The sequence below is a fragment of the Macaca nemestrina genome, chromosome 20 (assembly GCF_043159975.1).
Source record: "Macaca nemestrina isolate mMacNem1 chromosome 20, mMacNem.hap1, whole genome shotgun sequence".
Taxonomy (NCBI): domain Eukaryota; kingdom Metazoa; phylum Chordata; class Mammalia; order Primates; family Cercopithecidae; genus Macaca; species Macaca nemestrina.
This window is the reverse complement of record NC_092144.1, coordinates 3,048,639-3,066,311: the sequence shown is the minus strand read 5'-3', so window position 1 is coordinate 3,066,311 and position 17,673 is coordinate 3,048,639. Positions and strand designations below refer to the sequence as shown.

The following is a 17,673-nucleotide window of genomic DNA, read 5'->3' as shown; positions in this document are numbered from 1 at the left end:
TCACCCACAACACCCGTCTAACCCTTCAACCCCATGTGACTGTCCCTGTGCCATCACCCCCAACACCCAACCCTCCAACCCCATCAGACTGTCCCCGTGCCACACACAATACCCGTCTAACCCTCCAACCACATCTGAGTGTCCCCGTGCCACACAACACCCATCTAACCCTCCAACCCCATCTGACTGTCCCCATGCCATCACCCACAACACCCGTCTAACCCTCCAACCCCATCTGACTGTCCCCGCGCCACCCACAACACCCATCTAACCCTCCAACCCCATCTGACTGTCCCCATGCCATCACCCACAACACCCGTCTAACCCTTCAACCCCATCTGACTGTCCCAGTGCCATCACCCACAACACCCGTCTAACCCTCCAACCCCATCTGACTGTCCCCGTGCCACACACAATACCCGTCTAACCCTCCAAACTCATCTGAGTGTCCCCATGCCACGCAACACCCATCTAACCCTCCAATCCCATCTGACTGCCCCCGCGCCACACACAACACCCATCTAACCCTCCAACCCCATCTGACTGTCCCCGCGCCACCCACAACACCCGCCTAACCTTCCAACCCCATCTGACTGTCCCCGCGCCACCCACAACACCCGTCTAACCCTCCAACCCCATCTGACTGTCCCCGTGCCATCCACAACACCCGTCTAACCCTCCAACCCCATCTGACTGTACCCGCGCCACGCACAACACCCGTCTAACCCTCCAACTCCATCTGACTGTCCCTGTGCCATCACCCACAACACCCGTCTGACTGTCCCCGTGCCATCACCCACAACACACGTCTAACCCTCCAACCCCATCTGACTGTCCCCGTGCCATCCACAACACCCGTCTAACCCTCTAACCCCATCTGACTGTCCCCGTGCCATCCACAACACCCGTCTAACCCTCTAACCCCATCTGACTGTCCCCGTGCCATCCACAACACCCGTCTAACCCTCTAACCCCATCTGACTGTCCCCGTGCCATCCACGACACCCGTCTAAACCTCTAACCCCATCTGACTGTCCCCGTGCCATCACCCACAACACCCGTCTAACCCTCCAACCCCATCTGACTGTCCCCGTGCCATCACCCACAACACCCGTCTAACCCTCCAACCCCATCTGACTGTCCCTGTGCCATCCACAACACCCGTCTAACCCTCTAACCCCATCTGACTGTCCCCGCGACATCCTTTTTCTATGAGGAGTCTGTTATGAGCTGACCAGTGTCCCAAAGAGGATAGTGTGAAATCCTGAGCCCTGCTACCTGGGAATGGGACTCTGTGTGGACACGAGTTTCTTGCAGAGGTGATTACACCCAAGAGAAAGCCATTAGGATGGGCCTGATTTGAGGACAAGCGTCCTCAGAGAAAGAAGGAAACACGGACACAAAGACACAGGGAGACAGTTCCGGGTCGGACGCAGGGGCCAGAGCGATGTGACACAGCCACGGATAGCAGGAGCCCCCAGAAGCTGGGAGAGGTGGGAAAGGTCCTCCCCTGGAGCCTTGAGAGGAAATGTGGCCCTGCCCACACCATGACCCCCGACTCCCACTCCGCAGGACTGGGAGAGGTTCTGCGAGTGCTGTGTAGGCCCCGTCTGCGGCCTCTCTGGTGGAGCCCCAGGAAACACAGGCTTATGTAGGATAAAGTTCCGTCTGTTGTCACATCTCCCTGCCCCCAGCCTGTGATGCTGTCATGGCCCTGACACTTTGAAGGGTTCCAGGGCTATCTCTCCACAGCCTGGTACTCCGTCTGGGTCGGAAGGTGGTTCTGTGTCATAAAGTCCAGGCTGTGCTGGGTGACTGCAGGGCGGGCCGGGTGTGTGGGGAGCTCTCCCACACTGCAAATGCCCGCTCCTCACCCATCTCCCATTCACACCCTGGCCTGGCTGCATCTGTGAAACTTGAAGTGCACTGGGTGGAGGGTGCTGGGTCCTCGCACTGAGCCCCACCCTCCCATGCACTGCTGGGCCTGCAGGCACACAGGGCGCTCAGGCTCCCGCTGTGCTCCGGGCAGCCCCGAGAACGCTCTGGAGGTCGAGGGCCAGCACTAGGGCTGCTCGGCGCTGTGGTGCCCAGACCCTCTCTGTGCACACAGATACCGTGTATTCAGACCCTGTCTGTGCACACAGATACCGTGTATTCGTGCCTCTCTCTCTGAAATCCCTGAGGTTGCAAAGACCCCTCTAATTCTGTGCCACTTTTTTTCTGCAGTGGCCCTGTCCCTTCACCAACGGGGACCCTGCCACACCACGCAGGATCCCGGATCCGCCTCCCTGACTCTGCCCTGCGGGGACCGCGCTGCACGGGGCGAAGGCGGCTGTGGTGGGCTCCCGCAGGTCCTGGGACCCAGGCTTTGGGGTCTGAAGCTGAACTAAGCCTTGAAGGTGAGCCTGCCCCAGGCCCACCCAATGCCTGGGCACAGAGGAGCCGCAACAGGGCAGCCCCTCCCCAGAGGCCCATGCCCCTCAGACCCATCTGTGCAGGTCAGCAGCCCATCGGGGAGGGACTCGGGACGACGGCAACTTAGTCTTTGAGAATGATGGCTCAGGCGTCTGTCACGGGGAGGGGCTGGTGGCCGTCCAGGCTAAGCCTCGTGCTATTCTGACCCAGGCTTCGTGTTGTATAGACGGCAACGGCAATCTGGCCCCTCAGCCCCCGGCAGGAGTCGCGTGGGGAGGCAGATGAGGGATGTGGCTGTCATACAGCAGGCGCCAGCCCTGAGTGCCAGCCCTGAGACCCTGTGTGGCCAGTGGAGTGCCCGGAGCGCAGGGCAAGACAAACATAGCTGGGCTGGGGAGGAGGGATGGAGCACAAGGAAGGACAAAGCCAGGTCCCCCAAATCCCACAGGGTTCCAGATGCACCTGGGGCTAGGAGACAGGAACAGGTATCCCCAAAGGCTCTGCAGGCCACCCCAGCTCCACTACTCCGGGCCTTTAGCCTCCTCGTCCATCTAAGCCCCGCTGGGCTCTGACTACGGCCCTGGGGGTGGCAGCAACCCCGACAGCCCAGGAGGCGGAGGCCCCGTGTGACCTGAGGGACTGGGACCTGAGTGGTTCGTGGGGCTCTAGCAACAGCGGGAGCGCCCGAGGCTGCTGGCCAGGGCAGAGGCAGCTGGGGGAGGGGGAGCCACAGTGGTGGGCGGGGAAGGGGCACTCACGCGTGGCATTGTGTTCTCATTCTGGATGACGATCTGGCGGAGCAGGCGCCGCTCATAGTCCTGGTCCATGGCGAGGCAGGGCTCGGCCTGCGGCAAGGTTAGCCTGTGGCGGGAAGGGCAGAAGTCAGTGGGGCAGGGCCAGTCGCCCGGGGACCACGGGCTCACCTGCACCTCCAGGCCCTGGGAGCCAGAGTGACTGTGGGCTCCTCCTGCCTCCTCTGTGAGGACCTCCTGCCAGCCCCAGCCTCATTCTGGGTGAGGCTCCCCTAACCCTGGTCTCAGTTGCTGCTGACAGACCCTCCCAGCCAGTACATCCCACACCCTGTCCTCCTGCCCGGGAAAGGGGCTTTCTGCCCTAGAGGCCCCGGTAGGGAGGCGGTGGCTCGGAAGAATCCTGGAGGTCCCGGCAAGGACTCTTCCCTCAGCGTGGGCAGCCTCCATGTCTCGAGGCGCCATGGGGACCCACGTGCGTGTACGTGTGCAAGGGGGTTTGACAAACTACACCAGCTCTAAGGCAGTGTGCAAGAGCTGGCCATGCACAGACTCCGAGTCAGCCATGTGGGTCCAGGCCCAGGTAGACCAGGCCACGGCTCCGGGGACATCAGCCTCCTGTGGACAAGCCACATCCGCATTCACCTACAACCAAGGTAACATCCAGGGGCCCACGCAGAGCCCACAAGGGACCAGGCTTGGCCAAACCAGGAAGGCCCCTCTAAGAGGGCGGCGTTTATGTTGAGGCGTGAAGAAAAGTGGCAGTGAGGAGACCAGCAAAGAACGTTTCAGAGAGAGATGCGCAGCCCGAGGCAGGAAGGGGGTTTGCACGAGAACAAAGTGAAGGTCCGTGTAGGCAGTGGAGATAGAAGGTAGCCTAGAAACAACGCTCTTTCCACCAGGGCCAGCAAACCACAGCCCGAGGCCACGTGCAGGCTGCTGGTCTGTAAATACAGTGGTTCTTTTTGTAGACAGGGTCTCCATCTGTTGCCCAGGGGGCACAATCACGGATCACTGCAGCCTCACCTCCTGGGCTCAAGTGTGGTGGTACGCACCTGTGGTCCCAGCTACTTGGGAGGCTGAGGCTGGAGGATCGCCTGAGGCTGGGAATTTCAGACTGCAGTAAGCTATGATCATGCCACTGCACTCCAGCCTGGGTGACAGAGCAAGACTCTGTCTCAAAAAAAAAAAAAAAAAAAAAAAAAAAAGAAAAGTGAAAAAATTTACCGAAAGTTTACCATCTTGACCACGTTTAAGTGTGCAGTTCCGGCCGGGCGCGGCGGCTCACGTCTGTAATCCCAACAGTTCGGGAGGCCGAGGCGAGTGGATCACGAGGTCAGGAATTTGAGACCAGCCTGGCCAACGTTGTGAAACCCCGTCTCTACTAAAAATACAAAAATTAGCCGGGTATGATGGCGCATGCCTTTAATCCCAGCTACTCGGGAGGCTGAGGCAGGAGGATCGCTTGAGCCCGGGAGGAGGAGCTTGCAGTGAGCCGAGACTGTGCCACTGCACTCCTGCCTGGGTGACAGAGCAGGCCTGCATCTCAAAAAAACAAAAACAAAAACAAAAAAAAACAAAAAAAGGACAGTTCAGTGGCATTAATCACATTCCCGTGGTTGTGCAGCCACCACCACCGTCATCCCTAGAACTTTCTCATCTTCCTAAACTGAAACTCTTTCCCCGTGGAACACTCACTCCCCATCCCTCTCCCCAGTCCCTAGTGACTTCTTTGGCAGGTAAGTTCCTCAACCATTAAACACAGAGACTCTGTCAGTGATGAAAGCTGTGTCCCATTCTGCTACTGACGTTAAGTGATAACAAAGTTGTGTCTAAGGAAGAGAAACCCACAGTTACCATGGGACCCAGCACTTCCTGGATACATACCCAGGAGAACGGGGAAGGCACAGGAACTGGTACACAAATGCTCACAGACGCACAATTCGTAACAGCCAAAATACGGCAAAATCCTACATACGCATCAACAAGTGAGGGACGAACCAGTGCGGCCCTCCACACGCCGGAACACAACCCAGCCATGAAAGGAGCAAGGCTCTGACCCAGGCCACAGCGTGGACACGCCCTGGGGACGTTGCACCCTTTTAGAGACACCAGACACAAAAGACCTGGGAGGGCCCTGGAGGAGGCTGACTCACAGAGACCAGGAGGGCCGAGGCGACACCTGCTTTTTTAGGAAACAGACACCGGAGGCAGGCACTAGCTTGCGTCACTAGGTAGGGACAGATCCATGCGGGTTTGGTGCTGCTCCTGTCATCCTGAGCACCACTCTGTCCTGAGATACTGAGGTGGTCGGCCTGATTGCCACCTCCACAGCCCCAGGAGGCCTCTGACGAGCTCCCGGCCTGGGGCTGGAGATAGGATCAACCGCAGGGCTGTTTCTTCTGCAAGAGCCCGCAGGCAGCGTTGCCTGGGCCTGCAGTCACGGGACACATGGGGTCCCTGGCTCGGCCACATGGGGCCAATCAGGCTCTGAGGGACAGGAGCGTGCAGCCCACAGCCCTGTGTTAGTGGGTTTTCATGGCTTATCTCATGTCCCCTCTGCAAGGCCTCATGGACGGGGTGCCAGCGCCCGCCACCTGTGCAGATGAGGACAGGAAGGCAGAGTGCAGAGCAGCAATGCCCACGGCCACATAGAAAGCTCAGGGCTCTCTACGTGGCTCAGCCCAACGCACGGGGTGGTCCACGCGGCTACAGAGCAGTGGCCAGCAGCTCTCCCTCCTTCCAGCCTGCCCCCACGCCCCCGCCGGCGCCAGATCACGTCACCAGCCTCCTCCCCACCCCCTTCTCCCTCACCCAGACTGGCCTCTCCCAACCCACATTCCCCACTGGTTCTCCACAGGGCACAGCCGCCTCCCGCAGCCCCAAAGGCCCACGTGTCCCCACCACACCCGACCACTCCTGGGCCAGCACTGGCCATTCCAGGACGAGGAGAGGCCTAAGCATCTGTCCCCAGTGAAGACAGCCTCTGGGGGACAATTTCCCGAGCCTGGAGCCAGAGGGGCTATAGAGACCTGAGCCCAAGGAGAGCGGTGGGTGTGGGACCCCGGAACTGACTCACATATGAACAGGGAATCTACGCAGATCCTGAGCCCCAGTGGGTGTGGGCGCCCCAGGACCGATTCGCAGATGAAGGGGGATCTACACAGATCCTCCAGCACTTACAGAAAGGAAACCGCGGAGCAGAGGCCACTTTCAAAGGCAGTACTGTGCCATGAAAACCCCACTCTGGGGCAGGGGCTTGTGGGGGGGGTCTCCGTCGGAAGCGCAGCGCTACGTCCAGGCCGTGCAGAGGTGGTGCGTGCAGCCACAGAGGACTTCAGTCGTGGCCGGGGAGGACAGCTGGAAACATCTGCTTCACAGGCAGCAGCGCCCAGACAGTAGCCTGCACCCCTTGGCACACCAAAAACCAGGCAGGACCTGAACACTGAGCCTCAGTGCGGGGGTGAGAGCTGCTGCTGCTCAGACTCCAGGAATCCCAGAGCCAAGAGGCGAGGAACTTGTTCAAGTCTAGCAAATCCGAGGCCAGAGAGAGGCCAGCCCTCCGTCCTCCTCGGGGTAGATCAGCCACCACCATCGGCTCCATGCAGGTCGCCCAGCACTGACGGCTTCACAGGCCCCATGCAGCCAGCAGGCGACTCACCGCGTAGACCCGGCTGCCGCAGGGCAGAGACGATCTGGACTGCCCAGGGGCGTAGGGTCCCTGACCCCAGGACCTGTGCTTAGGCCACCTTGCAGAGCAGCAGGGACTCTGCAGGTGCGAATGAACGTTTCAGAGGGTGGCAGGTGTGGACGGGGCTTCCCGAGACACTTATGCTCCCCACGGTCCTGGAGGCCCTCTCTCTGCCCAGCCCCGTAAAGGGTGCCCTGCCTTCTCTCTTTCCTCTCTGTGCCCCCAGGCCCCTGACTTCTGACAGCCCCATACTGTGTTGGATGTGGTGGGGAGGGTCATTCATTGACCAACACACACGAACGGAGCCCTCCCAACAAGAGGGCCACAGACCTACCCACCCACTGGAGTGAGCTCCCTGCGGGAGGAGGCGGTGGGAGAAAACCAAGCTGGTGGAGAAGCATCCTAGGCAGCGGCATGTGCTGCCAGGAAACACTTTCTTTAATGGAGACAGGGTCTCTTGCTCTGTTGCCCAGGCTGGAGCGCAGTAGTTTGATCATAGCTCACTGCAGCCTCCACCTCCTGGGCTCCAGCTATCCTCCTCCCTCAGCCTCCTGAGTAGCTAGGACCACAGACATGCACCACCATGCCTGCTAAAGGAAGGACATTTGTAAAACTGGCCCCCAACAACCAGCTGCCAAAGGAAAAGGAAGATGGACGACAGCACCAGCAGACTCCAAACCCCAGCACAGGACAGTCTCCCCAAGACCTGGCACCTCGCAGAGGGACCCATGGGCGCGGGAGCGCAGGTATACGTGGAACAGCTCCAGGACTGCATTCCATGCCAGCACCGCCCCTGCTCCAGATCTGACTTTGGGGGTGAGGCCCAGCCCTTCCCTTGTCCTGGTGGGAACCTCTCCGGCTTCTGTACCTTCAGCACCCTTGGCCAGGCCTTCTCCAAGAATGGAAAAACTTCACAATGCAAATCTTATTCATTAAAGAACTTAGCTGCCAGGCACGGCAGGAGGATACCAGGAGTTCGAGATCAGCCAACATGGCAAGACCCCGTTTCTACACAAACTACAGACAGAGGCACTGTTGGGGGCTGAGGCGGGCGGATCACCTGAGCTCAGGAGTTCGAGACCAGCCTGGCCAACATAGTGAAACCTCATCTCTACTAAAAAACAAAAATTAGCTGGGCATGGTGGCACATGCTTGTAATCCCAGCTACTTGGGAGGCTGAGGCAGGTGAATTGCTTGAACCTGGAAGGCTGAGGTTGCAGTGAGCAGAGATCGCGCCACTGCACTCCAGCCTGGGTAACAGAGTGAGACTGTGTCTCAAAAAAAAAACCCAAAAAACAAAAAACCAAACAGCTAGCTGGGTGTGGTGGCGCACATCTGTAGTCCCAGGACTCAGGAGGCTGATGTGGAGGCTACAGTGAGCCGAGACTGCGCCACTGCACTCCAGCCTGGGCAACAGTGCAAGACACTGTCTCAGGAAAAAAAAAAAAAAAAAAAAGAAGAACTTAAAGAGTTTAGTTACAAATCACAGCGTTTCAGATGACGCTTTTTTGTTTATCTTGTTTCACAGAGACCTTAGCGATGCAATTCATTTCCACAGACCTAAGTGTGAGTCCTTTAGGTAAACACTGCACAAACAGGAGCGCCTTGGAATTTTTATCTTTTTAAAATTTTTATTCATTTATTTTTTTGAGACAGTGTCTCACTCTTTTTGCCCAGGCTGGAATGCAGTGGTGCAATCTCGGCGCACTGCAACCTCTGCCTCCCCGGTTCAAGCAATTCTCCTGCCTCAGTTTCTCAAGTAGCTGGGATTACAGGCATGCGCCGCCACACCTGGCTATTTTTTTATATTTTTAGTAGACGGGGGTTTCACCATGTTTTCCAGGTTGGTCTCGAACTCCTGACCTCAGGTGATCCACCCGCCTCGGCCTCTCAAAGTGCTAGGATTACAGGCGTGAGCCACAGGGCCCGACCAGAATTTTTATTTTTGAGATCAGGTCTCATTCTGTTGCCCAGGCTGGAGAGCAGTGGTGCAATTATGGCTCACTGCAGCCTTTGCCTCCTAGGCTCAGGTGATCCTCCCGCCTCAGCCTCTGGAGGAGCTGGGACCACAGGCGTACTCCACCAGACCCAGCCACTTTTTGTATTTTTTGTAGAGACGGAGCCTTCCCATGTTGCCCAGGCTGGTCCTGAACTTCTGGGCTCAAGCAATCTGCCCACCTCGGCCTCCCAGAGAGCTGGGGTTACAGGTGTGAGCCACCGCACCTGGCCAGCATTTTTCCAGAATGAGAGAATGTAAACAAATGTGACCAGCAGCAGCGGCGGTAACTGCGTGCACTGAGGCACGTGCTGGCAGAGTCTGGTTGCGATTGGCTAAATATCATCCCCCACTTCCCCAGAACACTGATGCTGCCCTGAAGTCAGCACTGAAAGCAAGTACACACAGCACCAGCTGCAGCTGCACACGGCCCCTGGCACACATCGCTGCCCAGCAGCACACGGCTGCACCTCATGAGCCCTCCTGGGCAACAGAGATGCTGTGAACCAGTGGCCCAGATGTTGGCAGGTGGGCGGCAGCCGTCACAGTGTACTGGCCACACAACTCATTCATGCTGCCAAGGCTGGTGGGCAAAACCACAGGGCCCAGGCCTGCCCAGCAGCCTGAGACCCAGCTCCTGTCTGTCCCTGCAGTGAGGGCAGGGGCGCACACGGCGGGAGTGCAAACTGTCGTCCCACCTCCGACATCTAGAGGGTCCTGGGTCCCGGGCCTGGGGCCTCCCAGGGCACCTCACCTGGACACTTGCCCGGTGCTGCCAGCGGCCCTCAGCTCAGCTCTGGGACCCCCAGCGACCCCTCCAAGCCCCTCGCTCAGCCGCGCTGCAGGAAGAACAAAATTCAGGAGCCATAAGAAACATGGCTTTGGAATTCAACACCGGGAAGATTGGGAGTCCGCAGGGCAGACACGCCACCAACACAGTTAAAAAAGAGATGACAAACTGGGGGAGGCATCGGCCACCCACAGGAGAGCCCAAAGAAGCAAAGGACACCAACAAACCGCACTGGGAAAGGACCAGTCCTCCCTCGCAGTTGGGAGCTGCCAGTCCAACCGAGGACACCACCCTCCCGCCTGTCAGACGGGGGAGGCTGTAGGCTGGGGGACTCGGCCTCGCCAGCCCAGGCGTGGGGAGAGACAGCCACACGCGCTCATGGTTGGCAGAAGCCGAAAACTGCTACAGCTTCAAAGGAAGGCAATTTGGCAATTGCTTCCAAAATTTAAAAAATGTACATTTTCTGTGGTATGGTATTTCTACTTCTAAGAATTTATCCTTAGAAATTCCGCATGCGTGTGCGCAGAGATGGAGTCACTGCAGCAGCCTGTCATAGTGGAAGGTGCAAAAGGCCACCGAATAGGGTGGAAGAGGCTGCAAGACCCACTGCACAGACAAACGGACCGTGCAGAGCACACTGCTCCCAGGAGGTTCGAAAAGCGGCTAGTCATGGGGTAGGTGGGGAGAGGAAGGAGAGGACGGGGATCAGGGAGGAAGGAAGCCTTATTTCTCCTGGCACCTCATTTTGTACTTCTTGAATTCTGAATCACATGAACTGTGAGCTATTCAAAAAAATAAACCAGCGGGCAGAGATGGGCCAGGCGGACTCCGGATGAGACCGGGTACCACCACGTTCTCACTCCTCTGCTGGACGCTCGGAAGGTTTCATTATAAAAGGTTAGAGGAGAGAGAAATCAGGATCTTAAGTTGCTGTTAAGTAATTCCTGAGCACGGACAACGTGCGTGGCCGTGTGGAAAGGCTCAGACCGGATAGAGGGAGTTCAGCAGCAACCCGGACCCTCGCTGCCAATCAGCAGTGAATCGGTGAATGACACATGCTCTGCCAGGCCCTGCAGAGGTTCTCATCCCTGGCCCAGGGGTGCCTGGTGGGGACGCTGCTGTGGCTCTGCCTGTGTGGCCGACACCTGCAACTTGGTTGCCCTGGTCTGGGTGGTGGACTCGGGCCCTGGGCCACCGGGCTTCCTGCTGCCCCATCCCCTTGGCAGGGCACTGCCCTGTGGGTCCTACAAACCCAATGGGCCAACTCATAGGAAAGGTCCACCTTTCACCCCCTGGGCCCCAGAATGAAGAGCCAGGAGGCCCCCTGCTGCCACTGCCCCGGGCAAGCCTTCAGTCTCCAAGCTTCTTCCTGTTCCCCTGGGAAATGGGCATGACCCGGTCACCTGACAACGCAGTGACAGGGCCCCTGTACAGAGGGAGATGCCCTGGGATAAACATGTGGGAACAAATGGAGTCGGCCCCTGCTCACACCAGACACTAGAATGAGCCTCCGATGGGGCAGACAGCACAAACCAGGGGGACCCCCAGCTCCCGAGATTCACCTTCTCTCTCCTGCCCACTTAGGGTGTGGATTTCAATGTGTGCAGCCTCCTGGGACCTCAGCAGGGCAGAGGATCATGGGATGCAGAGTCTCTTGGGGGTCTGTGGAATCCCATAACCCAGGGGGTCTTAACCAGGGTGATTCTGCCCCCAGGGTTTCGATATATGGTGATGTCTGGGGACATCTGTGGTTGGCATGACTGGGGGTGCCCCTGGTGTGGAGTGGGTGGAGGCCAGGGACGCTGCTCAACACCCTGTAGTGCCCAGGATGGTCGCACCCCAGAGAACGATCCGGATCCAATGTCCACAGGGTGCAGGGGCAGAGACCCTGCTCTAGGGCAGACCAGGGAAGTGACTTGAATGAGTGAGACCTGAAGAGTGTGGCCAGGAACCCCCAGCCCCATCCCCACTGCACCAGTGGGGAGACGAGGAAAGGGAGCCGATAAGGCACTGTTTGTGGGGGCCAATGACGTGGCACGATTTGTCTCCAGGCTTGACTCTGCGGTGTCCCTGAGTGGGGACGCAAAGCATGAAGGGCTGTGTGTCGTGTAGACAGGGCCTGGGAACACCACTGGTGCAAGCCCCCAGGTCTCACCCGGTGCCGAGTCTTCCTCAGGAACACAGCTCTCCGCTCCTGGAGGCTCAGCCAAGCTTCTACTCCTGCAAGGCTTTGCTTGGCTGGAAAAACTGGTCCCCACTGTTGTCATAATTTTTTTCAGGTTCTTTAACGGACAAAAGGAATTGAAACATCCCAATGACGGATCTTTTATGACTCAACGTGTTGAGGCTGACTATGGTCTGGACAGGCCACCTGTGATAAATACCAGGGCGCCCCCCACCCCGGCCCTGCGGACACCGGGGCAGACCGCCCTGGGTAAGGGTAACTCCAGCCTGCGGGTGGGTGGCACCTGCTACCCACAGGGGACATGGAGCAGGTAAGGGAGGAGGGAACACCGACCAGAGCCTCATGGGTGCCGCCATGTCCCGTGCGGGCTCCTGGCCCAGGGGCAGAGCATTGGAACACACATGGGGCTAGGACAGAGGCGAACCTTGCCTGTGCCCACCGGGCACTGGAAGCACTCAGTATGCCTGAATGTCCTCGGGACAGCAGGTGGGCAGGTGCCACTGCATCTCGGGGACGGCGACAGCACCCTCTGCTCAAGGTCCCTGTGCAGTTGGTGAGGGGAGAGCTGGGACGTGAACCCAGCCAGTCTGGGTCTGGCTCTGTGCCCACTCCCTGACCCTTGCCCCAGGAGGCGAGGTGTCCCCGACTCATCACTCGGCCCGGCCCTGCCCACAGGGAAGCTGCAAGGCACTGCTTCCTGCTGGAGTCTCCGCAGAGGGGTTCCGGCAGGAGACGTCTGACTAAGGATCACTGGATGGCTGTGACAGAGCCGGGGGACGGGCCGGCTCACAGCCCCTCGCAGGTCCCAACCCCTGCAAAGTTGCAAAATGCTCCTGCCTGAGAGGTCCCAGGTGCCCCCAAACCACCTGTGAGGCCCTGGCCCAGCTGCCTCTCAGGGAGCCCTCTCCTCGTGTGAGAGACAAGGGACTCTGCTGGGTGCCTGTGCGTGATGTCCAGCCATCCTCTGCAGGGCTGGGGAGAAGCACCAGATGAGAAAGACCCCCCAAAGAAAAATGGGGGGTGGCCCAGCTATCCGCTCTCTGCTTTCACTGGATCTGGGAGTTTCTGGGGGACTTTGCCTCCTGCCCTGCACCCAGGAGTGTCCTTCATGAAACATGGCTTCACAAGCATCACTCATCCCACTGATCTCATTCCCAGCGGCTCCTCAGAAGAGGACTCCAGATGGCTCTCTCGGGTCCCATTTGGATGCCCTCAGTGTCATGATGCAATTAAGGGGGCAGCCGTGCCAGCCACATAGATGGCCTTGTCAGAACATGTGAGCCCCCCACCAGCACCACACCACCCAGCACACGAGGCCCTTGGCCCTGCAGCTCCAGGGGCCCAAGGCAGGTGAAGCACCCAGATACCCTTATTGCCAGCCCTCCCTGTGTCCTCCCACTGAAGTAAACCAAGTCCCGTGAAAAGGTTCTAGCAGGGTCCATCAGAAAGAGTGTGGGCTTTCGACGGGACCAGCCCAGGCTTGAGTCCCTGGTTCAACCCTTCCTGGCCACGAAGCTTTGGGCAGCTTCACCTCTTGGGAGGTCCGTCTCCTCATCAGTCATGCAGGGATAGCGCTGTGCACCCAGGAAGCTGTGAACTCAGGCACGACGTCTACAGGGCGGCAGGCATCCAGCCTGATCCAGAGAAGGTGCTTAGTGAGAGCTGGCTGGGCCCAGGACTCCCAGCTGCTGGCTGGGCCCGGGACTCATGACAGGTGCACGAAGGTCCCCAGACTGCTCCCTGCTCCTTCATCCTTGGGCATAGGGGTGCCTTGGCAGCCAGGATGCTGCCCCAGTGACCTCCTGGCCACAGACCACAACACTTATCTCCTCCCATGCTACCCCCGTCAGTCCCAGAGAAGAGGAAGGACATCAGAGAAATGGGGCTTCTGGGGCAGGTGGCCGTGGTTGCAGGGGTAGACCGACACAGGGGAGAGGTGGACTCTGGACCAGAACCAGAGGCAGGGCCTAGCAGAGAGACCGCTGAGGTACAGAGATCTCTGCAGGGAGCAACCCCCACCTGCGGAAGAACAAGCTGAGCTGGCGGCCTCTGACCTCTACGTACACAAAGACACAGCCAGGAGTAGCCAGGGGAAAAGGGTGGGGCCCAGACCCTCGGCGAGGGACAGTGCGCCTTCCAGGGTCCCGTGTGAGCCACGGCGAGGCCCGTTACTGCTGGGGGCTGGTGCCTGGGCCCCGGGACCATACCCCGCGGGCATCATTCATTCATTTACTCACGCCGCCAGCTGCCAGCCGCCGCCTCCCCACCAACCAGCCATGTGCCATGTGGGTTCTAGGTGCCAACCCAGGCGCTGCAAAGCAGAGCCGAGCTGCTGTCCCCCCGGGTGTGCAGTCTATTTTTCTTTTCTTGTTTTTTAAACACAGAGACGAGGCTCAGGGTCTCCCTATATTGCCCAGGCTGATTTCGAACTCCTGGGCTCATCAAGCAATCCTCCTGCTGAGGCCTCCCACGTGCTGGGATTCCAGGTGTGAGCCTCTGCACCTGGCCGGCAGGCAGTCTAGAGTGAACAGCAGTCTAGAGTGGACGAGAAGCATCCCCAGGGTCTTCTCAGCCAGCAGCCCTCACCCTCTTCCCTGTGTGGGGGCAGCTCCCACATCCGGCCTACTCCAGTGAGAGCTGCTCTCCACACTTCCAAATGGTGCCTGCAGATGAAAGACCCGAGGTTTCCCATCTCCAGCCTCCTGGTACTACCGAGTACCCAGAGCCCTGTCTGACTTGGTGACACCTTCAGACCTAAAAGACACCCGGGTCTGCAGCAGCACAGAAGGCTGCAGTGCCCCATGCGAGGAGGAAGGCAGCGCGGCACCAAGCCTGCAGCCTCTCAGGATCGGATGGAGCCCCGTCAGGTTCCCGAGGCCTGCACATCTCTGCATCTCTGTCTGTGTCATGCAGCTCCCACCCACGGGTCCCAGGTGAGGTGAGGCGGCAGCAGGAAAAACCCAGTCCAGGGAGTTCAGGGCAGGGGTCCCAACCTCAGCACTGGGGACATCTGGGCCAGATCCCGGTCCATGGTGGGGAGTCCTGGGCTATGTGGGGCACTGGGCAGCATCCCTGGCCCCCACCCACTCCATGCCAGGAGCGCCCCCCAGTTGTGACAATGCACAGAGGTCCCAAGATGTTGCCCAGTGTCCTGTGGGGGCAGAGTCACCCAGGTGGGGAATGTATGGATGAGGGGGATCCTTAGGTGGAAGAGTTGTTCCCCAGGGCAAACAGACCAGCACTGGCCTCCCACACTCCTCAGCCCTCTGGTGAAAGCAGACAGATGCCCGCTGCCCACCGTCTCTCTGCTCCCATCATCCTTCCACCACTGACCCAGCGGCCTGCAAGCCTGGTGGGGATGAGAATACAGAGGTCCCCAGGCCAAATCTGATCTGGGAGAGAGGAAGACTCACAACAGAAAGGAACGTGTGCAAAACGGCACAGGAATCTGAACGGCCTGCCTGCCACTCTCCAGAACCCAGCAGTGAGGCCGGGCATGCTGGCTCTGCCGCTAATCCCAGAGCTTTGGGAGGCTGGGGCAGGAGGATCACTTGAGCCCAGGAATTCAAGACCAGCCTGAGCAACATGGTAAAACCCCGTCTCTACAAAAAATACAAACCTTAGCCAGGTATGGTGGCGCACCTGGAGTCCCAGCTACTCTGGAGACTGAGGTGGATGGATCACCTGAGCCTGGAAGGTCGAGGCTGCAGTGAGTTGTGACTGCACCAATGCACTCCAGCCTGGGCAACAAAGCGAGACTCTATCTCGAAAGAAAAAAATCAGAACTGTGCGGCCATTTGGGAAGGCTGGGGTGGAGGGGACACGCTGGGGGCAGGAGGACAAGGTGGAAAGGTTGGAAGGCAGGTCTCTTGAGCTGGGCTCATGGGGGTGACACCATCAGACACGATTGGCTGGCGAGAGGAGGCACCAGCGCCTCAGTCACAGAGCAACAAGGACGGTCGCCACACAACCACCAGCGCCTGCCTCTTTGTGGCCGCTCGACTCACAACAGGCAGATACTGGAAACTGCACCGGTGTTCACTGAATACGGAGATGCACAAAACCCGGGCCTCCACACCACAGAACATGACTCCACCACGAAAAAGAGCAGGGCTCTGTCTCAGGCCATGGCCTAGACACCTTGAGGACATCACGCTCAGTGAGAGAAGCCAGACACGAAAGGCCACACAATGTGGGATCCCATTTCTATGAAATGTCCGGGACAGGCCCAGCCACAGAGGCAGGGGAGACAGGTGGTGGCGGCGGATGGGGTCAAGGCCGGTTCCTTCCTGGGGTGATGAGAATGCTCCAGGATTGGACAGAGGGGATGGCGGCCTGAGCCTGTGAACATATAAAAACCAGGGAACTGCATGCTCTGAAGCAGTGAATCATGTGGCAGCAGAAATGTATCCGAATAAAGCTGCTACGAGCAAAAATTAAATAAAGAAAGTAAGAAGGGCCAGTGAAGAAGCCCGAAGGAAAAACCAGACGGAGTAGGAAGCCGAGAGAGCGGGGGTGTTCACTGTTGGGGTGGCGTGTCATTCGTGGTCAGTGGTGGCTGCGTGACTGAATGAGGCGCGGCCAGGAAGGCTGCCTGTGCGCCCCTCATCCCATCCATGAATGAGGACACTGAGGCAGAGGAAGGCAGTCACCTGCCAAGGCACACAGGGACCTGGGGCTGCTGGGGACATGAACGTCCCTGGACGAGAACCTAAGTGGCCCAAGAAGGGGCTCTGTCTCTGTGCTGAGTGCAGTGGCTGGGGAGAATAGTGACATGTGGGCAAGGCAGTGACAGGTGGAGTTGACAAGGAGGTCACTGGTGACCACAGGGAGGTGTTGGGGGCAGAGGAGAGATGAGGTCAAACATTCCCTTTCCTGCTGGCAGGTGCCCGGGTCCCTGTGGCAGCGCCAGCAGGGGATGCGCTGCTGGCAAGCACATGGCCCAGGGCACTGCACAGGCCGGGGGCGGAGCGGGCACCAGGCAGGCGCACTCGCTGCCCTCATGGGGCTCACAGTCCAGACACTAGGGACAAGCTGCTTTCTGTATTGGGGCCGTCCTGGGCACAGTGGGGCACTGAGCAGCACCCGTGGCTCAAACACAGCCAAGTGTCCCCTGGGGACAGAATAGGGCAGTGGAGAGCTTTGCTCCAGGAGAAAGGAGTGACAGGGCTGGGATCGGTGAGTTCCTAGAAGACCAAGCCCCTGGATCTTCACCCCTGCCAGGAGTTCCCGGGAGCAGCCCTTCACACCCTGACTTTCCATCCTCTCCCCTCTAAGTGACACCAAACAAAAGGTCCTCAGAACCAATTCCATTCTGGGCCTCCCAAACCCACAAGTTCTCAGTCTACAAAACCCCCTCACCCGAAGTCCCATTAAACAGTAGGTGATTTGAAAATCAACATAAGGCCGAGTGCGGTGGCTCACACCTGTAATCATAGCACTTTGGGAGGCCGAAGCGGGAAGACGACCTGAGGTCAGAAGTTCGAGACCAGCCTGGCCAACATGGTGAAACCCTGTCTCTACTAAAAATATAAAAATTAGCCGGGCGTGATGGCGCACACCTGTAATCCCAGCTACTCGGGAGGCTGAGGCAGGAGAATCACTTGAACCTGGGAGGCAGAGGTTGCAGTGAGCTGAGATCACGCCACTGCACTCCAACCTAGAGCGAAACTCCGTCTCAAAGAAAAAAAAAGTAAAAGAAAATCAATGTAGCCCCACCTTGAAACCAATTAGGCTTGTTTGTTTCTAGGAACTCGTCCTTCAAACCCCAAACCCCCACCTCCAGCCCCACCACTGCCTGCAGCCAGGGCACAGGTTCTGAAATTCGACCTGGGAAGCAGTCACAGG

The 17,673-nt window shown here is 58.7% G+C and overlaps 1 protein-coding gene and 1 non-coding gene across 3 annotated transcripts in view; one reads left to right on the top strand and one right to left on the bottom strand.

The window, feature by feature from the left end:
- LOC105485530 (fizzy and cell division cycle 20 related 1) overlaps positions 1–17,673 on the bottom strand; it is a 29,097-nt gene that overhangs the window by 9,690 nt on the left and 1,734 nt on the right. For both annotated transcript variants that reach the window (XM_011747901.3, XM_011747903.3), the window contains exon 2: positions 3,174–3,276. In XM_011747901.3, the coding sequence (XP_011746203.1) occupies positions 3,174–3,242 (69 nt within the window). In that variant the 5' untranslated portion in view covers positions 3,243–3,276. The remainder of the gene's footprint in view (positions 1–3,173; positions 3,277–17,673) is intronic.
- LOC112427610 (small nucleolar RNA SNORD38) lies at positions 4,936–5,004 on the top strand. Its single transcript, XR_003019305.1, has one exon. It is a non-coding gene; the product is annotated as a small nucleolar RNA SNORD38 (small nucleolar RNA).